The sequence below is a fragment of the Apteryx rowi genome, unplaced genomic scaffold (assembly GCF_003343035.1).
Source record: "Apteryx rowi isolate R43461 unplaced genomic scaffold, aptRow1 scaffold_68, whole genome shotgun sequence".
Lineage (NCBI taxonomy): Eukaryota > Metazoa > Chordata > Aves > Apterygiformes > Apterygidae > Apteryx > Apteryx rowi.
This window is the reverse complement of record NW_020450960.1, coordinates 3280218-3302669: the sequence shown is the minus strand read 5'-3', so window position 1 is coordinate 3302669 and position 22452 is coordinate 3280218. Positions and strand designations below refer to the sequence as shown.

Here is a 22452-nt window from a genome sequence, read left to right as displayed (position 1 = left end):
ACCTGGCGGTTGACCAAGAAAAGCGGGAGGCACCTTGCCGTGCTGTGTTAATCCCACTTAGCTACCGGAGATTCCCAGCAGCTCCCTGCGAGCCCGGGGACAGAGCGGCTCGGAGCGCGGCCGCGACGCCGCCGCAAGGATGTGCAAAGCGCGCGCGGGTGCTAACGCAGGGGCTGCGCGGGCACCGGGCGGAGGCGGTGACGGCGACCAGGCTGCGGCGTTACGGTGCCCTCCAAAGGCACCTGGGCATTCCCACAGCATCCATCTCCGCTGGGAGCGCGGGCGCTGCATTTTGAACACCCGCAAAGCCGAGGCAAAGGCTCCCCGACAAAAATATAGGCGTTTATCTGCTGCTCCCGAGCCGGAATGGACAGACAGACCACCTTTTAACCCGCTTTAAGGCAAAATGCTCTACTCTTACCTTCATCAAGTGTTTATTGACCCATTTAGTGAAGGTTTTCTTCTGGACTCTGTCCCGTTCATCTGTTAAGAGAACACAGAGAGGAGCCTCGGTCAGGGCTGTCCAGCAAAACCTTAAACGACCTTCACCGCGCGGCAGGGGGAGGCGCAGGAATCGCTGCCAGAGCCCGTCGGGCGTCCCGTCCCCCCCTCCGGCTCGGCCCACGACGGACAGACAGACGGACCACGGTGCCCCGGGAACAGAACACCCTTAGGCACTGGTTTGCCCGGGGTGCCAAAGTCTCGCTCCGGCGCAGAGGTACAAAAAAGGACCCGATAAAGTTGTGTTTTTCCCACAGTCGCTCCAGGCACCAACCACCCCCGAGCGGCTCGGCCCGCGGGAACACCCCCACGGCCGAAACTCAATACGCCGCTTATTTGGGGGAAGCGGCTTTATTTAAATAAGAGCAGGCCAGCTTATTGCAACGGGCTCAGCTGCATTCGACGGCGGGGCCCGCTCTGACTCCGTCCCTCCACCGGACCCCCCGGCCTCGCGGCGTCCGCGTTGCAGCGAGGTTTCTCCCACACCCTGTGCAATGGGCCCCCCCTTCTGCACCCGCAGGCTTTAGAAGTGCTGCATAAAAACCCCCAGATGTCCCTTAAAAGGCCTCTGCTGGGCACTAACCATACATGCAATTGGCAGCTTATGCTTTCGCTGTATTTTGGTTCACTGGATTTTAAGGATTTACYGTTTATTYCCGTCCCTCGGCTCAGCCAAGGACRCCCGGGCTGGACATGGGCGGCTCCTGCCCGTGGCCCGGCACGACTGACATGGCCCTGCCGAAGGCAATCCTGCCCCGAGGGGTCCCGGTGCCGGGAGCATCCACCCGGAAAGCGGCGGCATTTCCCAGCCCGGCGACCGTGCAACGAGCGGGGACAGGGCTCAGGCGCACGCGGCACGGCRCCCGGGGCTGCTCGGCTGCAAGCGAAGCCAGCCCTGTGCCGAACGGGATCGTCCAGCTTTAGCAGCATCACCTCCGAGGGGAGACAGTGCCTTCGTACCGATCCGACGCCGCCACGTGGAAGAGCGCTCCGAGTCCGGCTTTTAGGCAGTTTTTCCACCCGCTGCTGTCAGTGCCGGCCGGCTGCCCCGGCCGAGAGCGAGGTGCAGCGATGGCTCGAGCAGCAGCACGTCGCGAGCCACAAGGGTGCATTTCTGAGCCCTTCCCAAATTTCCGGAGCGCTGCCCGGACCGGATGCACAGGGACACCTGGGAGGGAGCGGAAGCCGAAAGGCCTGCGGTGTCCGGGCCGGCAGCCGGGGACTCGCCAGGGAGCTGGTGCGCGGGTACGTGCACCGCTGCGTATAAAGCCTGCTCGCTGCGTACGGGTAGGGCGAGTTCATGGGAAACCAAGCAGCCTCCAAAAAGATCATTTTGAGAATGTTTTGCCATTTTATCGCGTGAGTCGGGGGGACCTGCACACGCACACCAGCGCATAGCCAAAACCCACCGACCYGGCGGTCCCTTGGGCACCACGCTCCACTGCGCCAAAAATCAGGAAAAGGGAGAAAAACAACATCTCTCTCTCTTAAATCCCTCCCAGCAACGGGGCCRTCTCGCCCCAATGGGTTTTTCGGGACCTCTCCTGCACCCCTGCCCCGAGCCGTCCACGGGGGCCGGGGAAAGCCCGGGAGGCGCCGGCCACGCGGGCCGCACGCCGGCACATCCCCGCTTCCCGCGAGCGCGCACTAACCGATGCAGCACATCCGGCACGCCAGGTGYGCCGTCAGCCGCCGCCGCTCCCGGTAGAGCTGCGCCGCCGCCATCCGCCGCGCCGGGCGGCAAGGGGGGTCCCGCCGCGCGGCCCGGCCCTGCCGACCTCGCCGCCGCGCACCGCTCCGCCGCGGCTCCTCCCACGGCGCCACTTCCTACGCCGGCGGCTTCGAGGCCCGGACGAGCCCGCTTCCGCGCCGCGGCATCGGCATCGCTGCAAAGCCCTCCGCCGCGGCGCCGATTGCCTTGTGCTTTCCCAAGCGCTTTTTCCGGATGCTCCCGAGCCCGGCGCGCAGAGAGCGCCAAGAAGCCGAGTTTGGCTCCGGGTGGGTTCAGTCCCGGCCGGCAGGTCCATGTCCGGGAAAGCCGGAGCAGCCCATCGTCCCGGCACGCTGCAAAGCTGCAAAACACGCTCCCACCCGGCAGGGCTTTGCCGCGGGCGGGCGAGGGACGAGCTACTGCCCGACCGAAGGCTCCTGCGAGCAAGCGAGAGGCTTTCCAGGGACCGGCAGCGCTCCGGGCAGCGGAAAGAAGTCCTCAGCGGTGCAGGTCAAACCAAAGCCGAGTGGGCGAAACGCAGACTTTCCATCCGCCTGCCTTATCCAGGAGCGGAGCAGGTTCGCCTGGCGGTGCCCAGGAGCGGCACCGCACATCCCGGGAATCGCAGCGCCGGGCACTGCCCTGYGGACAGCCTCTCGGCTCGTTTCTCCCCGCCTTGTTTTCCAGTTCTCGCTTAATTGCACCGGCCTCGCGGCCGGCAGCCGGACAATGCGGGGCTGTTTTCCCCCGCTCCCGCCCAGCCAGCAGCTTCTTCACAAAGGGTTTCCTGGAGCCGAAGCCGCGGAGCCAAGACCCAAGCGCTCTGGCTGCAATCCTGCTCGGAGAGCGCTCACGACGGCTCCCCTGATAACAGGGGCCTGCGTTATCACCACCTCTCTTCCTTCTCTTCCAAATATAATCCCTCTTCGGAGCCGGGGCAGGCCCTGCCACCCTGCTCGCTGCTGGGGAACGGCGGGAACGTATTCCAGCGCACGGCAAAGAGCACGGGAAGTTTGGGGCTGGCCACGCGAGGCGCCGGGTCACGGCGATCCCTGCAGCTCCTTGGCATGCTCCCTCTTCTCCTCTTAAACCGAGGGTTTTTTTCCCTTTTCTTGCCCCGTTTCAACACCTCCGCACGGCTCCCCAGTCCCAACTAGTCTGTACCTCTCCACCCCACGCCCGCGCTGCCCTCCGAGCTAATAATAACGCACGGTTACTTCTTACTTACAACATTAAGGCCTTGCCAGCTTATCTCTCACTGGCTAATCGCTTCCAGCCGGTGGCAGCTCCCCCCCTGCTCCTCTCCGTCCTCGCGGAGCTTCGCCAGCCGCTCTTCCCAGCCCGGCCCCTTGCCACCCGGAGATATCCCAGCCCCACATTCCAGCCAGGAATAGAGAGCAGAGGCAAAGCAAAGCGGCTCTTGCCTGTGGCCTGGCTGGCACACGGGGAGGGCACGGCCAGAAGAAAGATTGCAAAATTCCCCCAGTTGCCACATCGGACAGAAGACGAGAAAGCAGCCGGCGAGGGAAGGAAAGACGGACTCCAGAGCTGACCCGCGTTAGTATGATGCCGGTGAACTAAGGCTCTTGAATCTTGCCCCAGCAACAGCACAACTGGAACCACGGGAATTGCCGGCAGCGCCACGGTGCAAGACCYGCGTGCCAGCGGCTGCTCCGCCACCGCCTTGCTGCACGGCCTCGGTCACCTCCCTGCACCTCGCCCGCCCCGCTTACCCCTGCGCAGTCGGGCACTTGTCCCTCTCGCGCAGATCATCCACCAAAGGCCTCTACAGCCGCTGCCCGGGGCGGGCGGGCATCGCTGCAGGACAACCTGGGCCAACGCGCCTCGAGCGAGGGCGCCGAGCCCCGAGCCCAGCCCCGGCGGCAGCGCGCTGCAGGCGAGCGGCGTCCAGCTGCCTGCCTTCGAGACCGGGACCTTTGCAGGACCAAGCGCCTTACGCACCTGTCAAATCTCATCAACCGCCCACCTTAATGCTCCCTGCCACGAAACTCCAGTGCCGGGTGCCGCGGGAGCGAGGGGGACATCGGCTCCGTCCCTGCGCTGGGCGAGCTCCCGGAGAGCTCGAGGACACCTCCGAATCCCCGCTGTGCGTGAAAGCTGCTTTGGGGATTCAACAGCCGAGCAAGGCTGGGGCTGAGGGCAGTTTTTCTTCAAGCGTTTTAAGACGGGGGACCCGGGGCAATACACGGTATTTTAAATGCGCCGGTGGGCAATTTGAGAGCTGCCACAAGCCGCCACGGAAGCGGAGCTAACGGGGCAGGACTCGGAGAGGGTTTCAAAACAGCGAGAGCAAACGGCGTGTGATTCAACACGGAAAAATGCATGAGATACCTGCGGTGGAAACCTATCCAACACGCGGGAGCCACCTGAGAAGCAACGAGGGCCCGGGAGGCCGGGGCAGGCGCTGGCGGGGACYGCCGGCACCGGGCCGTAAGCGGGGCTATTTTTATAAGCCAAGCTGCTGCAAGATGACCCTCATCGTCCAGCCCGCTGGGAGAGTCTGAGCGGCAGCACGCTTGAGGTCGATATTATCTGATTTTTACCGAGAAAGGAATAACTAAGGGGAAACTCACTTTTTTCCAACACTTGCATCACTATTTTTTTATCAAGAGAAGGGACAGACTTCTCCCATGCGTCAGAGGAGAGAGGCCAGCGAGTTACGCGGGGACGAGGAGCGGGGAGGAGATGGCAGCTCGGGAAGGACACTGCAAAGCCCCGAGACGGTGCGGCGACGAGCGCGCTGCCGCGCAGTTCCCCCCGAGGCAGCCGGAGGCGGCAGGACGCAGCGGGTTAACCGCGGGAATTCCAGCAACGCGGCGCTTCGCCGGCAGCGGGGTGCGTTTCTGCACCGCTGCGAGTTTCTGCAGCTCGACGAAACCCAGGGAGCCTCGGGGTGATCTAAACACCTCTCTTTCCGGGCAGTTGCGGTGGAGGAAGGAATTAGTGTCTCTTGCAACTAGTATCTGGGGAAAAGCCCTGGTGGATCCCTCTGAGCTGCCCAGGCTCCTCTGTCCTGCTCCATCAGATAGGAAAAAAAAAGTGCAAGGAAAGGGAGAATCTGTAAACAACCCAGGGAAAAGGCTCGGTACGGAGCAACAGGAGTGAGTAAGACCTGCTGGAGGAGAAGAGGAAAGAAGGAAAACCAAAAAAACCCAGGAGGCACCCAAAAAGGCAGAAGAGGTCCGGACGGCGAGGGTCCTTGTCGGAGGCCCGGAGCTGCCGCGTGCCCCTGTAACGAATCCTCGCAGCCCGCGTGAGGCAGTCACGGATAATCCCTATTTTGGGAAACTGAGGCAGGGCCGCTGCCAGCTGCTGAGCGAGCCGGCGTGAAGCCCAGGGGGGTCCGGGAGCCCTCGCTCCCGGGGCTGTGGGGACCGTCGGGGGGTAAACGAAGCCGTTACGGTCATGACGACGGGAGGGACGTCTGCCCGGATCCCGGCTGGAGCTCGACACCGGCACGGCAGGGGTTCRGCGGCAGCGCTCAAACCACACTTTTGGGGTTTGCGCTGAGACCACGCGGCCCCTTAGGCCACGCACGGGTCGGGAGCCCATGTTTGGGCACCGGGAAACCTGCCTCCCCCCTCCCCTCCTCCTCCTCCTCCTCCCTGCCAGGGAGCGGAGATGCCGGGTGGGAGAGAGGGGAGGACCCGGAGCGGCAGCGTCGCCCTCCCTCCCTCCCTCCCTCCCTCCCGGCAGCTGCAGCCCTCCCTGCCTCGGTCTCCAAACACGGCCGCGGCTCTCCGGGAGGCACCAAAGCCCGCGACCCCGCGCAGCGGGACGCCAGCCATCTTAGCGCCCGGCGCGGCGGCCGTACCTGCTCCGCTCCGGCTCCTCCAGTACAGGACGCCGGCGATGCCCAGGACGTGGCTCAACACGAAAGCGGCCGGCGGCAGATAGGACCCTTCCGAAAGGGGCATCGCCCTCCTCCTCCTCCTCCTCCGCCGCCGAGCGCCGTCACCGCGGCCCCCGCGAATCCCTCTGTGCCGAGGCTCCCGGGCGGCAGCCGAGCATCGCCGGGGCGGCGAGGGAGCGGGGAAGCCGGGTGCAGAGCCCGCGGCGACTTTGCAAACTTCCTGCCCGCTCGGAGCGCGAACCTCTGCCTGCAGCTGGCGGCGGCGCCGGCCGGGCGCGGGCCCCCCCCGCTCGCCAGGGCCAGGCCGCTGGGAATATTTCGGAGCTCGGGGGGGAGGGAGAGAAAGTGAGCGTCAGGCCGACTCGAACATCTTTCCTTGGCGTTCACGCGGTCAAACCCCCCCGCTCCGAGGGCGGACGTCATCTCCTGACTTTCCATTCCCAGCCCCGCAGGAATGCCGGCTCCGGCGGCCACGGCCTGCGCGAGCAGGGAGGGACTTCGCGGGAACGGCCCCGCGGCCGGGCCGGGCTTTGCTGCCAGAACCGAACCCAGCTGCCCGGCCCGCGACGCTCCCTGGCTTGCAAATGCTTCCACCGCCCCGGGAATGTGCAGGGAATGGGCACTGCACAGGGAACAGGGGCTGCACGAAGCTGAGCCGTCTCCCGAGGTCTCCGAACTGGAGGCGAGCGATTCAGAAACGCGGGCAGCGTTTTGGGGCAGCCTTTCGGCAGCAGCGTGCCGTCGCAGCCAGGAGTGCGGCTGGGAGCCTGCGAGGCCTCATGGGCGTTTTATGGGAACGCTTCACAGATCCGAACAGGAAACAACGCGACTCTGATAATTATAACGCCAGGAAACCCTGCGCCAAGCAGCAACAAAAAAGGAAGAAGTGAATGATGCCGAATGAGACATTCTGCGAGTCGGGTATCCCAAATCTGCTCCTTCCAGTCTATTTTTTGGACACTGGCATCCCTATAGACCCCTAGAAGCATCTCTCATCACAGAGGCTGCGAGGCAAAAGGCCTGAAAATGCAGCAGAACGGCAACACTTTCCACTTTGGGGGGAAACGTGCCACGTGCGAGGACTCCCCGTCGGTCCATGGGCCGGGCGCGGGGAGAGGCGGTTTTCCACGTGTACCGGGGAGAGCATCCGCGGAAGACACCCTAACGAGAAAGGGAAAAGCGCCCCCACACGCCTTCGACGGCTGGGCAGACGGGAAAGAAACAGCTGGGAGAAACAGCTGGAGGAGACCGAACCCTGCCGGGAGAGCCGGGGCGCTGCCGCCTGCTCCGCAGAGCCCCTCTGCACGGAGCTGGTTTCAAGGGCGCTGGGAAAGGCTCGAGGCGGATGTGAGCAGCGCGGTCCCCGCCGGGTGGGCCGGGCGCTCCGCCGCAGCTCTGCACCCAACGCGGCGAGACGCTCGCCCTCCGATCTTACCCGGACTTCCAAGAAGATGAGAGCGGTTTATTCTGCTGAAGCCTCGCTGCAGAGAAGGGGGAAGCCCCGTTTCCGATTAACGCGACGAGCTTTACCCCGGAGGCCGGAAAACCATGACCCAGCTAAAGCCCCTGCTCACAGCGCGAGCCCGGAGCCGAAGCTCGCGTGGGGCCAGCACCCGTCTCGGGTCGGATTTATCCAGGCAGGAGCACCAAGTCTGTGGCACAGGCTCTGGCACCTAGCTCCCTCCAAGCAGGGGAGTGGATTGAGCAGGAAACCCAGACCCCAACCCAGACTCACACGGGTTTGCAATCATCATCCCCGTGCTGCTCCCGCAGCCCGACAGCCACGAGCATGGCCAGACCCACAGGGAAAATGCAACAAGCCTCCACGGGTGGTTTTACAAAACCAAACCCACCGTGGCCTCTCCAGCGCGGAGGAGGAATCCCAAATCTGCATCCATCCACGCTGGCCACCTTGCAACCGTGTCGCGCATCGCTCCGTGGAGCCACGGCATGGAGAGGGGCTGCACCAGGTCCCCGAGACTCCCTAAAGACGCTTGGGCTAATGAAACGGGCAATAGAAAACAGAGAGACCTGCCCTGGGGCTCCGTGCCGATGCAACGGATTTGCCAGAGCTCTGGCCCTTCCCAACATAAAACATTCCAGCAGCACTTTCATCCCCGGCAATCTGCTTTCTGCGAAGCCGCGGAAGCGCTGCCGGAGGAATGACCTGCGCAAAGGCTTCGTTCGCCGCCGCCGTACCCAAGCGGCTGCTCCACGGCGCAGCGTCCCGCGGGGCAGGAGGTCGCGGGCGGCTGCTGACCTGTCCATGATGCGCCTGCGCTGGTAAAAGGCCCAGGAACCAAGAGCTATTTTTTTCCCGTTAATCCCAGCCGGCTGCCAGCCCCCCCTGCACCCACAGGGACACGGCCCGGGCATCGCGCTTGCTTCCCGTACAGCAGCCCGGCGAAAAGCGGCTTTCAGCCACTCCGGCCCCACGTTTCCCTGCACTGGGCCAAATGCATGCTCAGCCTGGAGAAACCGTTTGCTTCTTTCTATATTTTTCAGGAAAACCAAGGTTTTGGGATCGCCCCAGCTGGGGCTCCACCAGAAAGCCCCGACACCTGATCTGCAATAAAAACGGCAGGATCGCCAGCTCGGTACCGGTACCGGGGAGCAGGCGGGAGACGGATCAGGTGGAGGAGGAAAGAGCAAGAAAGACAGCGGCACCGATAGCAGGAAGGGACAAAGGAGGGAGGAGGCTGCCGGCGGGCGGGAGGCGCCGCGGGCTCTGCCGCCCCGGCGCCCGGGGACACAAAGAGAAGCAAATCCCCGGAGTCCCGCGCCGCCGCCGCCACCGCCGGGGACCTCGCCGTTGCCGAGCCCTCGCCCCAACCTTCAGCTTTTATTTCGGCCCTGCAGCAAAACATCTGCCCCGGCCGCCCCCTCCGCCAGCTCGGGACCGGCGCAGACGATGCCGGCCGCCGCGGCGGGGCCGAGCGCGCCGGGGTGGACAAAGAACGGGGCGCACTTCATTCCGCTCAATTTAACCCCATTTCCACCATCACCTCCCCCCCCCCTTAATACTCATTTTAATGGACCGCGTTTGGCCTAAGCCACTTTAAGCTATTTCTTGCTGCTGCAGGAAACTGATAACGGCCGTAATTCACCCGGCTCCGGCAGCCGCAGCTGGGCGCAGGGGGGGCGGCAGATGCCGGGGGGCTGCAGAAAGCCGCCGCCAGCGCTCGGGTCTCGCTCGGGCTGCGGCGACCTGCCGGAGGCCCCGGAAAGCCCCGCTCGGCCCCGCGGCAGCCGCCCCGGCCCCGGCCCCCCCTCCCCGCCATGGAAACGGTGCCGCGCACACAAAACACAAGCAGCTAATTTTAGTTCCTTGCAAGGCGGCTTTCGCAGTTATGACTGTCGCCTCGGCCTCAAAAGGAAACGGGTGGGGAGCCGGCGCGCATCGGCGGCCCTGCCGGGGATTCGGGGGGCGGCGAGGCGGCTCCCGCGGGCGGGAGGGTGTCCTGGGGCTCGCGGGGTGCCCGACGCCTCGCTGCACGGCCCCGGGCGTCAGCCGAAACGGTGTCAAGCCCCTCTGACCGCCCGCACCCCCCGGGGCGCCCGGCTGCCGCCCTGCGCAGCTGCAGAGCACGGATGAAACTCAGCGCACGTCACGTTGTGGCAGCACCGCCAATGCAGCCCGCTATCCCCCTTCCCTCTTTGCAGGGCCCGGTTCCCGCAGCGCGGCGGGAAAGGGCGGCCGGCTCCGGCCTCCCCGTCCCTTCGGCTGTGCCGTCGCTCCGGCGCGGCCTGTCCAGCCGGGAGCTGAGTCACCCGCGGCTCGGGCCAAGTCTTCCCCCTTCGCCGTGCGCCCGTCTGGTGAGTAATGCTGCCCCGTCGCATTCCCGCGGCGGCACCCGGCAGCATCCCGTCTCCTTATATGACTCGGGAAGCCGCCGGCAGCAGCGTGGAGCAACCGGAAAGCTGAGGCACCAAGGGCACCGGTGCTGCTCCGTGGTCCGAGGGGGCCAGGTGCCCCGCGGCGGGGCGAGGATCCCGGGGCGCGTGGCCGGAGCGTGGCCGTGCCGCCAGCCTCCCCGGCGCAGCAGCCAGGTGGCACTGTCGAAACGCCGACGGCGGCGAGACCCAGAACCGGCCCAAACGCCGGCGGCGCGCTGCAGCGCCGGAGCTGCACGGGCGGGAGGCGAAGCCTCTCCTCCCCCTTCCCCAAAATTCCCGGGGGGCTCGGAGCCCCTTCCCAAGGGCCGGCGCGTCGCTGCGCAACCCTCGCCCTGCCCTGGTTTCACTTCAATTCGGCAGCGCCCCGGGAAAACCAGGGCCCTTTTCAACAACCGCAGCCAGCCGAGCCCGGGGAAAGCCCCTCCGTGTCCTGCAGCGCCTGACGCCGCAGGCAAAAGCGGCCCCGAACGCGCTGGGGGACCGTGAGCCGCCGCGGGGTTGCTCTGCGCCCAGCGGCGCGGAGGAGCCGGGTGAGTTATCCCCCGGCGCTCCCGGGAGGTGCCGGCAAAGCGGGAGAGCCTGTCGGATAGGAGCCGCGGTCCTGCCCGCCGCGGGCAGGCTGGCACCGGCGGCGCCTGCGGCTGAGCTCAGCGCTGAGCACGCCAACTCGTGACTGCGATGCAGAAGCTGGAGATAGCAGGCCTTGCTGGCAGCCTTCCTTTTCCCCTTCTGTTTGCTTTTCCTCCTTTCCGGAGGCCTTAAGGGCCTGAAGGGCAAATCCCTGTTATTACGGCAGCGGCTCACAATTGCCGAGGAGGGAAAGGAGACTCTAGAGTTTGGACCAAGCTAAAGCACGAAGAAACGCATCCGCCACCTTTCCACCGAAACGAGCCTGCTCCGACGCAGCGGCCAGGAGCACTCGGTGTTTAAGCTCGGCGCCTTATTCCCAAGGAGCAGGTGGGAGCCGGCACTCCCATGCAAAGCGCGGGAAAGAAATCGGTGTGCTTCCTACCCCGTAACCCAGAGACGGAGGAGCCGAGCACATGACCTGCACCATGACTCCAAATCTTCCCCAATACACATGAAAAACTCTGAAACTTGATCCGCTCTGCTGCATGACTGCACCTCTCCGCTCCTGTAAGCGTCATCCCTGCCCGGAGCCGGAGCGCCTCCACCTCCTTCTCCGGGTCGCTAGTTCACGCTGCGGGAGCGGAAAGCAAACGCCGGCAATTCCCACCGGGGTCCGCGTTCAGCCAGAACTGGCATTTATTTACACTTTTTCCTGGAAAATGCCCATGTCCCCCCGCACAGCTCTCCCCTATGCACCGGCCTGGGAAATCTCAGGAGGCTTCTCCAAAAGAGAAACAGGCTAAACCCAAAATGGCTTAAACCCAAGCGCTGCACCTCCGAAGGGGCCATCCCTGGAAGCCGCAGCAAACACGGACGCAGACGGATGGACGGACACCTCTGCGAGCGAGAGACGCGGACCGCCGGCAGGCCGGGCTGCGCAGCTCAGGCGCACGTGCCTGCAACGAGCCGCCCGGCCTCAGCGCCGGCGGGCGAGCGGGGCCCTGGGAGAGCAAAGCGAGAGCAAAGACGACGTTTCTCATGATTTTGGGCTATTAAAAAGGCGGCGGCGCGAGGAGGCCCCGGCTGCCGGCGCTGCCCAGCGCACCCCTCCGGGCCGGTGAGCCGAGCCGAGCCTCCTCCAGCAGCGCCTTTCCTTTGAACTGCCTCTTCCTGCAGGTGAATCACCGATTCCTGCGTGTGCAGGCAAAACCTCTGTTTTCCTCAAAATACGTCACCGCCCAACGACAGCACGCGGGACGAGGCAGGACCAGGGCGCCAGGTGCCTTCCTCCGCCTGCCTGGCAAACCGCGAAGATGACGGATGTTTCCCATTTCCTACGCTCACTTCCAGCCCCAGCAGCCACCCGAGAGCCCCCCCGGGGCCGCTGCCCCGAACCAAGCGAGACGAAGCAGCGACAGGCCCAACACAGCGATATCCGCCCCACGTTTCCCCCGGCATCGCTGTCGAACCAGAGGGCTGCAAAAAAAAGTCTCAAAAGACGGGGCAAAAAGGCCGCTCCGGATCCCGCCATCCCAACGAGCCGCCGCACAGAGAGGCCGTCGCAAGTGAATATTTAACTGCAAACGGCTCTGCAAAGGGGCCGCGCGTCCTGCCGACGGGCTGCTGGGCCCAGCAAGGCAATGCCCAGCAAATCCCGATCCCACGGTCGGGACGTGCCGGCGCTCCGGCGCCCTCCGGTCCCCCGGCTGCCAGTAGCGAAAATCTGAACTCCGAGAAATGCCACAAGGGAAGTGCGGTGATCGGAGCCGAGGCGCTTCCTCTTTCCAGCAGACGTCTGGGCACCACAATAACTGCATGTCCAGAACCACTTCCCTCTCCGGCACAGAGCTGCCCGGGCCACGCGGCACGGTGGGCGCCGGGAAGCCTGGGCTCGGGACGGCGGACGGGAGAGCTGGCGGGGGACGACTCTGCCGGTGACGCCTGGCACGACAGAAAGCCTAACGAGCAAAACGAGCCGCCGCGCTTCCACGCTTTCCCTCCGGCTACCTGCAGGGCTCAACGGCATAAGGGTATTTCTCCGCACCGGCTGCCTCGCATCCGAGGGCTGCGAAGAGCCGTGCAGGAGAAAATGTCAACAAACCCATCCGATCCCACCGCAAAGATATCGGCGCTGTGCGGCATCCAGCCCGCATTTCACTTCCAGGCTCTGGGAAGGGCTGCTCCAGCATTTCCCTGGCACGCTGCTGCTCCAGCTAAGCTCCCTGGCAAGGGTCGGGGGATGCCGGAGGGGAAGGACACGGGAGAGGACCCCACGGATCACCTCACTGCTGGGAAAGGAGGGCACGCAGACGTGGATGGCAGGGATGAGACGGTTTGAGGTCAGGCTGGAAACAAATATTATTAGCGAACATTTTTGTGCTGCAAAGCAAACAGCAGAGCTGAACTGCCACCTGGCCCCGGCTTAATCATTCCCTAGGAGCGGAGCTCGCCGTTAACCCTTGGGCCGATGCCTCGGGCACGGCGGCGCTTCGGACAGGCGGACGCTCCTGGCAGGGGACACGACACGCAGAAAAAGCGACGGGCTGCCCACGCTTGCACCCGCGCACCGGGCCAAGCCGGGGCCGTCCAAGCGGATTGACCTTGGGGGCTGCGAAACCCTTCAGCCGAGCTGGGGACAGCCGGCAGGAGGACCCAGGGCCACAAGACGCGTTGGAATAACTCGAAAGGGCACCATTTTCCCCCGGAGCAGCAGCGGAGCGTGCCTGTCCCGGCAGGCTGGGAAGGCCCGAGGCTCCCCTGCGTCCCGCGGCTTGCGAACCGGAGCAAGAACGCCGGTTTTGTCCCCAGCAGCACCAGCACAGAGCTCCAGCCTCCTTTCCCTGGTGCAACTCGCTTTTTGGTGACCTCGATTCAGCAGCTTTCCCAGGAGCTCGCTCAGCTCCCAGCGCTGCCAGCCCGGCTGCCCTGGCACAGCCGGGCACCCTGCCGCCCCCAGCGAGCGGCTCCCGCAGGCCTTCCCGAGCGTGTCCGGCATGCACAAGACCAAGCGATCCCGCTGCTTCGTTCCTGGTGTCAAAAACCCCATCGCCCCCCCCCCCCGCAACCCCAGATTGCCCCAGAGGCCATTCGATTTGTGCTGATGCAGCAGTTCTGGCATGATTTCATCGGCTTCCCGCTTCTCCGAACCCTCCTCCCACTCGTCACCCCTCCGAGGACGCTGGCAGCAAGCCCAATCATTAAACAACATCAGGGAACTCGTGGCTGTTCACCCCGGCTTCGGGGAAAGCGCCGAGCCGGCAGCTACTCGTCGGCCTGGGGCAGGAGGGAACCGGCTTTTCCACTTGCCGAGCAAGCGGAGGAACAGGGCACGGAGGCTTTGGGGCGCTGGGATGGAGATCAGCGACGCACATCGCGGGGAAGACGGCAGGGAGGCGAGGGGAGAGGCAGAGGAAGATGCACAGTGACGGAGAAAGGAGGCGGGAGCCGGCACACGGCCGGGGACAAGGAGATGCAGGCAGGGAGCGGGGAACGCGCTCCGGAGGAGGAGAGGAGCAGCGATGCACGCTAGCGGAGGGAGAGAAAGAGCCAAGGCTTTCCAGAGGCAGGGAGAACTACGGGGAAATGAAAGGGAAGAGGGGGAAAAAAAACAGTCTGACAAGGAGGGGGCAGCACCAGCATCCGAAGACAAGAGCCGAGCAGACTGACAGGGAATTAATTAAGTCCCAAGAAAGAGGCAGCGAGGTCTGAGCCTTTGTGCAGCGCGGAGGCCTCCGTCTCCGGCAACGACGGCGGCTTTCGCCAGCGCGCCGAGAGCTGCCAGCCTGGGAGGGGGGCCGAAACCAGCCCCTCGCGTTATTCCCAGCGCCGGGTCCTCATTGCTCCGGCCTGGGCTTTACGGCAGCAAACGGTCCCGCTTTTGCCATGCGGGAGCGAGGAACGACGCCGCAGCCCCACGTAAACACCAGCTTGCTAATTCCCCCTGTGCCCATCACCGTGGCGCGCAGCGACGCCAAGATCCCGCGGGACCCGGCCGGCGCTGCCGAGAGCCCCGCACCGGCTCCCGCTGCCCGCGGGCGGCCGAGCGCCCGCGCAGGGGCCCCCGGGCAAAGAAAGCGCGAGGAAAACGGATCCTCCCTCCGAGGAGCCACGGCGGAAAAACGCTGCCTTGGCGTCCGCCCGCGGCTCCTCTCCTCTCCCTGGCGGGAAGCGGCACCCAAAGCGGACGCCGGCGACCGCCCGGCCTCTCCTCCGCGCCGCCGGGGCAGGCCGCTCCGAGCGGTGTCGCCGGAGGCCACTCGAGGCCAAGCTCTGCACTTCTCACAGCGGCTTAGGAAACAGGAAAGCCGGGGAGGGGGGGCGGGGGGAGCCCGCCTGAATCAAAACGCCTTTTCTCCGGGCTAACAAAAGCCCTGGTGTCTCCACAAACAGGCTTGTTATTCTAACACGAACCAAAGGCTTCTTGGCAGCCCAGGAAATATGAAAACGTTAGGCTAGCGGGAACTATCCGCACTTTGTTTGGGGCGCGTTGGCCCAGCCGAATATTTAGACAGGGCTCCCCACGGGCAGCCCACTCCAGCGGCGCACGGGGCCACTCCAGAGCCGGGCTCGCCCCGGCCTTCCCGAGCTCCCTGCTCCGCAGCTGGCGGCTCCCGCCTGGGAAAGGGCTTTCCCCCAGCTCCGGACCCCTCTCCTCTCACAGCCTGTTTGCAAACAGCGCTGCAAAAGAGCAAATAACAGCAACTCACGGAAGGACTCGCAACCCACGAGCCCACTCCGGACGCGCGATGTCCAGAGCCCTACCTTAAATAAAAACGGAGGTCAAGAGGAAGAAGCGAGGGAGCCCCCGGTTTCCCCAAGAACGGGGCGGGCAGACAGCCGCGGCTGTGAGCTCCTTAGCTCTCCCAAGCTAAGCAGGGCAAAACCCGATTAGCGCCCGGATGGGAGACCTGCGGGAGGCGGCGGCGAGGCCGGCTAGGGATAGGGCACAACCCGTTCCGCAAGCCCATCCGGACCCAGCGCCCGGGCAAGCCCCACGCTCCTCCGAGCCCGCTTTCAGCAAAGAAGGTCTCGGCCCCTGGAGCCACGAAGGGAAGGGGGCACCCTGGCGGGGACGGGGAGCAGGGAACCCTGAGCTCTTCCCACGGCGCTGCGCTCCGCTCCGGTGCCCCCGCGGGGTCTGGATGCGGCCCCCCGCCCTGGCTTCCTGCCCTGGCGGGGTCACCCGGCGCTGTTTGGACAGCGGCTGCTTCCCAGAGGAAGGCAAACAATTCCTGGACGTGCTGTCCGCAGGCGCCCGCGGACGGGAAGGGGCTGAGGAGCTGCGAGCTGTCCTCGTGCCGGGCACCAGGAGCGGCTGGGACTCCCGGAGCACGAACATGCACCAGGAGCTCGGCCGGGGCTGCGCTCCCGGCTTTGCTGCAGACCCGAAATGGTGCTTCGGCGCCAGCTCCTTGCTGGAGCGGCCCTTGAAGCGCAGCAGCGAAGAGGAATTGGGGATTAAAAACAGGAGGGGGAGGGCCGGGGCCTGAAACCTCTGTTCCCTAGAGACCCGCTCTCCTGCAGAGAAACTTAATCCCCATTAAAAAACAAATTAAATAATCCCGCGGCTAACGTTTCTTTGCCTCTTTGTTAAGGCACCGGCACAGCCCCGCACACTGGAAACGGGCGCTGGATCCTTCCAGCCCGGACGGAGCCCCAGCGACGCTCTTACGAGGGCTCGGCTGGACCTTTCCGGAGCAAAACCACCCCTGGCCCCAGGAGGCTGCGGCAGGAGAGCCGTGAATTAACTGGGCACCACGGGGCTTTCCCAGAACCCAGACACGGGGAGAGGCCTCCGGGAGCCGGAGGGAAGCGGAGGCCTCGGCCGAGCCCAGCACGCGGGGCCCCCACCCGCGGCAGCGAGCCCGGATCGCGGCTCCAGTCTCTTATCGCGGGCGGCCACCTGGGGCGGCCCGGCCGCAGCCCCGGCCCCGGCTCCGGCGCAGGGAAGCCGCCACGTGACGGGCCAAAAGCAAACAGCGACGGCGCGCGGGGACGGGGCCGAGCCGCCAGCAGGCGCCGCGCTCCCGGTGCCAGCGCCGCACCGGCCCTTCTGCACCCCTCGAGGCACCGGGGAAGGAGAAACCGTCCTTTTTTTTTTTTTTAAACAGCAGAAACCCCCCAGGGCAGCCTGGGCGCTTGTTTCCCAGGACGGCAGCATTCCCCGGTGCTGTCATGGATCCACTCGAGGACGCCCGGTCATGGGGGAAAAAAAAAAATCAGAGCCCTGCTCCCCCGGGGAAGCACGTGCCGATGACAAGGTCAGATGAAGCAAGGAGATTAGCCCCAGCGCGCTGGAGAAGGCCAAGGAGATGCTGGATTCTATCTGGCTGCCAAGTAAACAACAAACTTCGGGGAAAGTGAAACCATCCTTCCTCATGCCGGGGATAAAATTAACCCGGCAATAAATTTGTAATCAAATGGGTTTCCTGAGCCGAGCCCAAGGCTCTCGTCACCTTGGGGCCGTGACAGTCTGCTGCCCCGGGAAACCCGAGACAGGAAACTTTCAGGAAAGGCTGGGTGACCTACATTATCTCATCCGCTCCCCAAAACGACCTGCAGCTCGAGAGCAAATCCTGCGGTTAAGGAGAAACCGGTTTCCTCTGCACCCACCGCTCCGAAAGCCAGGGGAAAAAAGGCCACGGCCGGCTCGGAGGGGCAGCCACCCCCCGGCACGGCCGAGCTCTCCTGCTCCAGCCAGCGGAGAAAGCGGCTCCGACCGGCCCCCCCGGCTCCGCAGGGTTCCCGGCCGCCGGGGAGCAGCGCCCGTCGCGCCGGCGCAGGGGGACGCGGGGGAGCCGGGCAGCTCTCCAAGGCCTTCGCTGCAAGCCCGCGGCGCTGGCAGCTTGCCGGGGGTCCGGGGACCGCGCTCGCGCACACACGGCCATTTACATATGAAACGGTCCCAGCTCCGATATCCGCCGCTGCCTCTGCCTCCCCGGGGAGATGAATAGAGACGGCGGGGGGAGAAGGGGCGGCTGGGGGGGAAGAAACCTCTCCGGCAGCGAAACCTTGCTTTGCACCAGCTTGGGCCAAGCCTGCAGCTAACGGGGAGCCCGGCGGGGCGGCTTTCAGAGCGGACGAGGACGCCCAGCCCCGGCGAGCGCCGAAGCGTTGCACCGAGGGGCACGGCGCGGGCAGGCGAGCAGCCGCCAAACACTAACCGCACGCGACGCGCCTCCTCGGCGCCCCGCCGCCGCCGGGAAACCCTCAAACAGCCCCAAAAGGGCCGGCTGCGCCCACGCAAAGGGCGCTCTCGCCTTCCCGCTGCATCCTTTACACTGTCATCCTCCGTCTTTCCCTCCCCTGCTCCCCGAACAGGGGGGGCAGCTGTGCTCCAATTTCCCAGGCGCTTCCCTCCGTCCCGGCACGGGCTCTGGCAGCCGCCGCCACCCAGCGCAGCGGCGCGAGGCTCCTTTCACACTGATTCCCGGTGCCAGCTGCAGCGAGGCTGCCAAAAAAATTTATGACGGACACCACGCCAGCATAAGAGAGTGAATTATATTCCTCGCGGCCGCTGCAACTCCGGCAGCTGTCGGCCCCAGAGCAGCCCGCGGTTAACCCTTTCCCGGAGGAGCGTTTCGAGCCCGGCACGAGGCCGGGGTGGCGGGGAGATGGCCAGCCTTCCCGGTGACAACTCCCTTGGCTCCCTGCTAAATTAAACATTGAATTGATTCACCTTTGTTTTATGGCAGGATCAGCTGGCGAAGCCCAGCTGTACGGAGGAAGGGCTGTAAAAGGGGAGGGGGAAGTTGATGCGAATGTTTTCAGATGACGGGCGGCAGCATCGCGGGTGCTTTTTCCTTTCCTTTCCTCTCTTCTCCCTTGGCACCTTCCTTCCAGCAGGCAAATCCCAAAGCCTGTCCACAGCAGTCTGCTCAGTGTTCCCGGCCTGGGGCCAGCTGCCTCCCAGAGCCCGGCGAGGGCTGAGCTGCAGCAGGGCTGCTACAATGTCCCCTGCAGGATGAGGCCAACCGGGAGTCCCTGAGCAAAAGGCTCCTCTGGCAGCAGGAGCATCCCGGACTCCCAAGAGCTGCCTGGTCGGGTCCCGGCAGTGCTCGCCGGGGGAAGAGGCACCCAGGGGAAGCGCCTGGGCTGCGCTGCAACCCGAGAGCGAGATGCAACCAGGTGGCGAGATGCTTTGGGTGGAGGAGTCAGGCCTAAACAAAGTGCCAGAAGAAAAGCCATGGGATCCCTCCCAAATCCCAGGATCGGCCTCCAGTCCCTGCTGCCAGAGAGCCCTGGGGAAGCAGAGCTGCCCTGCTGCCCCCGTCCCTCCACCCCGCAGCCCGGCTGCTCCCCAGCGCCCGGAGGGCAACGCGGCTGCCGCCGGCCCCCCGGCAGAGCCCCATCAGGTATCGGGTTAAGCAGCTCCCCGGAGAGCGGCGGGGGCAAGAGGAGCCCAGGAGGCAAAGCCGAGCCGAGCGAACCCCCCGTCCAGAGCGGCCCTCCCGGCCCCCCGGAGCAGCCGCAGGGCCCTCTCCGTTTAGAGAGCCGATTTTGATTTCCACTGCTTTGCTCAATCGTTATTTGCAAAGTGGCTCCCGCTTGCTCCGCTGTTTGCAGGGCCGGGTTAACCATTGCCGCACGGATTGCTTTGCACTCGCACGCACTGCTAAAAGTCCAAATAAAAGACAAACCGGTAAAACCACGAAAAGCAAGACCTCTCCTTGCTGCCGCAGCCGTCTCCATGGCAAGCCAGCTATTCCTCTGACTCCCCGGAGGGCTCTGTTTCCCCATCGGCTGCAGGCGCTAGGACTCTGCCAGAGGTTGCGGAGAGACACAGGAGCACCTGGGACACCCCAAAACCAGCTCCCGTTCTCCTCCCGCTGCCAGCGTTAGCAGTCGGCACTGCCCACGGCTCCGACGTCCCCTCGGAGCCGCCCGCAGCGGACGCGAGCCGGCAGCAGAGCCGCCACTCTCCGTTCCCCGCACCGGCACTGAGGAGGGCTCCAAATACCTTTCAGGTTGCTGAGCCCGTCCAGGAACTTCTTGTATTTCTCCAAGTTCATTTTCCCAGCCGGGCGGCATGGGGAAGCGGTGGCGGCGGGGGGGGAAGGCGAGCGGCACCGCGCCCCAGCACCGCTGCGCGAGGGCTGCACTTTGACCACCGTTTGCAGTGATGTCAGCCGAGGAGCCCGGCTGCACCGTGGTCTTTTGTGCTTCCGTATTTGATGAAGCGCCTGAAAAGCCTCCCGGGGCCCAAGCCACCCCCCTTTTTGCAAATTAGCCAGGAGCCACCGGCAGGCTCCCTGCACACCCGGCGCTCCGGCTCCCACCGCCCCGGCCCCTCGCCCCCTCCCGGCCCCGCGCTTTAGGTTTCAGGGATTGTATGTCCTGGGGATATTTCGGGCAAGGAGCACGTTTGACTGATGAGGAACTGGGAGGGGAACGAAAATGTCCAACAGGCTTGAAGAGGCGCACAAAGAAACCGGAGGAGAGGGAAAAGGCGTTGAGCGGACAGACCACATGGAGGCTCTGGGGTGGCTTCCTTGTGGTCCCACTGGGAGACCTGGAAGCAGGACATCAGCTGGGGAGCAACCACGAGAGCAGCCCTACAAAGTGCCGGAGAAACGGGCTACGTGCGAGCCATCGGAGCCGGGCTCCTCTCCCGCCTCGTCGCTGGCGCGCACCAAGGCCCCGCGCTCACCACGTGCTCGCAGGGACCCGCGCTCCCCCGCGCGAACCGTGAAAGAGTTACAAAACCGACAAGGAGATTTACTTGTTTTAAAGGAATTTCTGGCAGCAGAAGCCAGCCCAGAGCGATCCAAGAGGAATGTGGCCGAGGGCTGCACGTTCCCCGTTCATAACTGCCCTCCGGCGCAACGCGTATCCACGGGGAATTTAACGGGATTTCTGTCAAATTAAAGAACAATAATGCAACGTAACCAGAAGCCAGATAAGCCACTGCCAGGAGCCCAGGCGCAGCAAGAGGCAAGGCTGGCGAGCAACAGCTCTGCCGCGCTCAGGAGCCTCCCACTCCCTCCCGAAACCCGCTCCCTCTTCCAGCCTCCTACACCGCTCTCCGTACAGATGACTACCCTGCTCGTTCGCTGCCGTTTGTAGCCAACTCCAGAAAAACCCCCAAGGCCCGGGAGCTTGCTCGCTCCCCGGGGGCTGCGCGAGCCGGCGTGGCCCAAGGCAGACGGCGCTCCCGGGCTCGGCTGGAGCGGGTTCTGCTCCGGGAGGTGATGCTGTCGCCGCTCGCTCAGCGCTGTTGCCACCGAGTGCAAAACCCCCCCGACATCTCCAAGCACCGAAGCAGCAACGGCAGCATTGCTCCTGCGAGCACGCTAGCGCCAACGTTTCCCGAAGAGCTACAGGCACGGCACAGACACGTTCCTCTCCGAAGGAGCTGATGCTATTCCTCATCTATGTGCATGACGCGCTGCTGGCAGCGAGGATGAGCGCGGGAATAATTCCCAGCAGCAACCCTCCTCCACGCTGTGCCCCAAACCCGCAGCTGGCCCTGCGCAGGGCTCCCCTCCTCAGGCTTTCCGGGAGCGCTCGGAGGAAGGCCGGGCCAGCGGCAGCGCAGAGGCATTGCTCGGAGATGGACGTACGCCTCTCCGGAGGCAGGCACAGGTGGATCGGTTTCTTTTCCAATGCAACGAATCCCAAAGGCCAGTTGCCACGTTTGCTCCCGACAGCTGCTTCTCCGGGAACCCAAGAGCCAAAATTGCTCTTTACGGGGACAACGGTGGCAGTGAGCGAAGCAGGTGGCAGGTGCCTCGGGCTTGAATTACCTGATCCCTCTGGCTCCGAAAGGAGAAGACAGGAGAGGCCCATCTCTCCTTGGCCAGCGGCTCGTCATGCCCTGGACCTTCCCCTTTGGATGCAGGTGTTTCGCTGGGGCACGCGCTGCTCTGAGGGTCACCCACGGTCCCACCAGCCCGGCTCTCCGCAGCAGAGCCGCTGGGGGCACGCGGACGGCAGGGAGGCTCCGGGCAGGCGTCTCAGCGGCCCGTTGTGCCGGGGACTGGACCACGCTGGGTGAAGGCACCAAGCGCACACAGCCTCCTGTAGCATCCGCATAACCATCTCTAGAGACGCCGGAGGCGGACGTGCACCCACCGCTGAGGACAGGGCAAGCAGCACCCATGGCCCAGCAAGAGCCACCGAAGCGCCAGGAACAGGCAGCGTTTTGCATTTCCTCGCGTAAGAGCGAACGCAAAGCGGGTCTCCGCACTCCAAAGTGAATTTGTCCCAGCGCCTCCTTGGGTGACGCAGACCCAAAGGAACCGCTCAGGCTGTCCGAGATGGAGCAGGGGAGGAGGAAGCATCTTCCAGGGTTCAGTGAGAACCAGAAAGGCTTCCTGGCCCGCAGGAAAAAAACAGGGAGCAGATCTGAACCCTATGGGCCTCCAGGAGTTTCTCCAAAAGCTTTTGAAACTCCTTCCAAACTCCACGCTCCCAGTGAAGGAGGAAGGACCGAGAAGCCCTGGGGACAAGTGCGGCTCTGCGCCGCACGCTCCCGTCCGCAGCCCGGCCTCCGGCAACACGGGTTTCTAGGACCTGCTGCAGAGCGCGAAGCTGCCCCGACCCCCGGGTGGATTTATCGATCTGCAGCAGCGCAGGAGGAAATTAATTCATCCCGGTGAGAGCGAGCAGATCCGATCGCTCAGGAGCGGCCATGCGGAACAGCCACGGATGGGCTGCACCGAAAATTTATACCCACCGCCGGGTGGAGGCGGCCAGAAGCTCTTTGTCTGCCCCAGACCCGGCTTGGGAAAACCCAGCGGCCCCCCGACAGCCCCCGGCCCCGCTGTGGCCCCCCGCGCTCCTGCTGCTCCCTGGAGCGCTTCCCTGCTCGCCTCCCGGCAGGGCGAGAAGCAAAATAAAGTCATCGCAAGAAGCCAAGTTGTCACCACTAAAAATAGCACAATGGAATTTTCCTCTG

At 64.7% G+C, this 22452-nt stretch overlaps 1 protein-coding gene across 6 annotated transcripts in view; it reads right to left on the bottom strand.

Annotated features, from left to right (window-relative positions):
* The window catches only part of LOC112975573 (microtubule-actin cross-linking factor 1, isoforms 1/2/3/5-like), an 82091-nt gene extending 62512 nt beyond the window's left edge, over positions 1 to 19579 (bottom strand). For 2 of the 6 annotated variants that reach the window (XM_026085862.1, XM_026085860.1), the window contains exons 1-2: positions 6048 to 6249; positions 422 to 483 (exon numbers count right to left, since the gene is read on the bottom strand). In XM_026085862.1, coding sequence (XP_025941647.1) covers positions 422 to 483; positions 6048 to 6150 — 165 coding nt within the window. In that variant the 5' untranslated portion in view covers positions 6151 to 6249. Of the gene's footprint in view, positions 1 to 421; positions 484 to 6047; positions 6251 to 19512 lie in introns of those variants that run through there. The other 4 variants (XM_026085864.1, XM_026085863.1, XM_026085861.1 and 1 more) reach the window with 3 other exon arrangements.
* Between the last annotated feature and the right edge of the window lie 2873 nt (positions 19580 to 22452).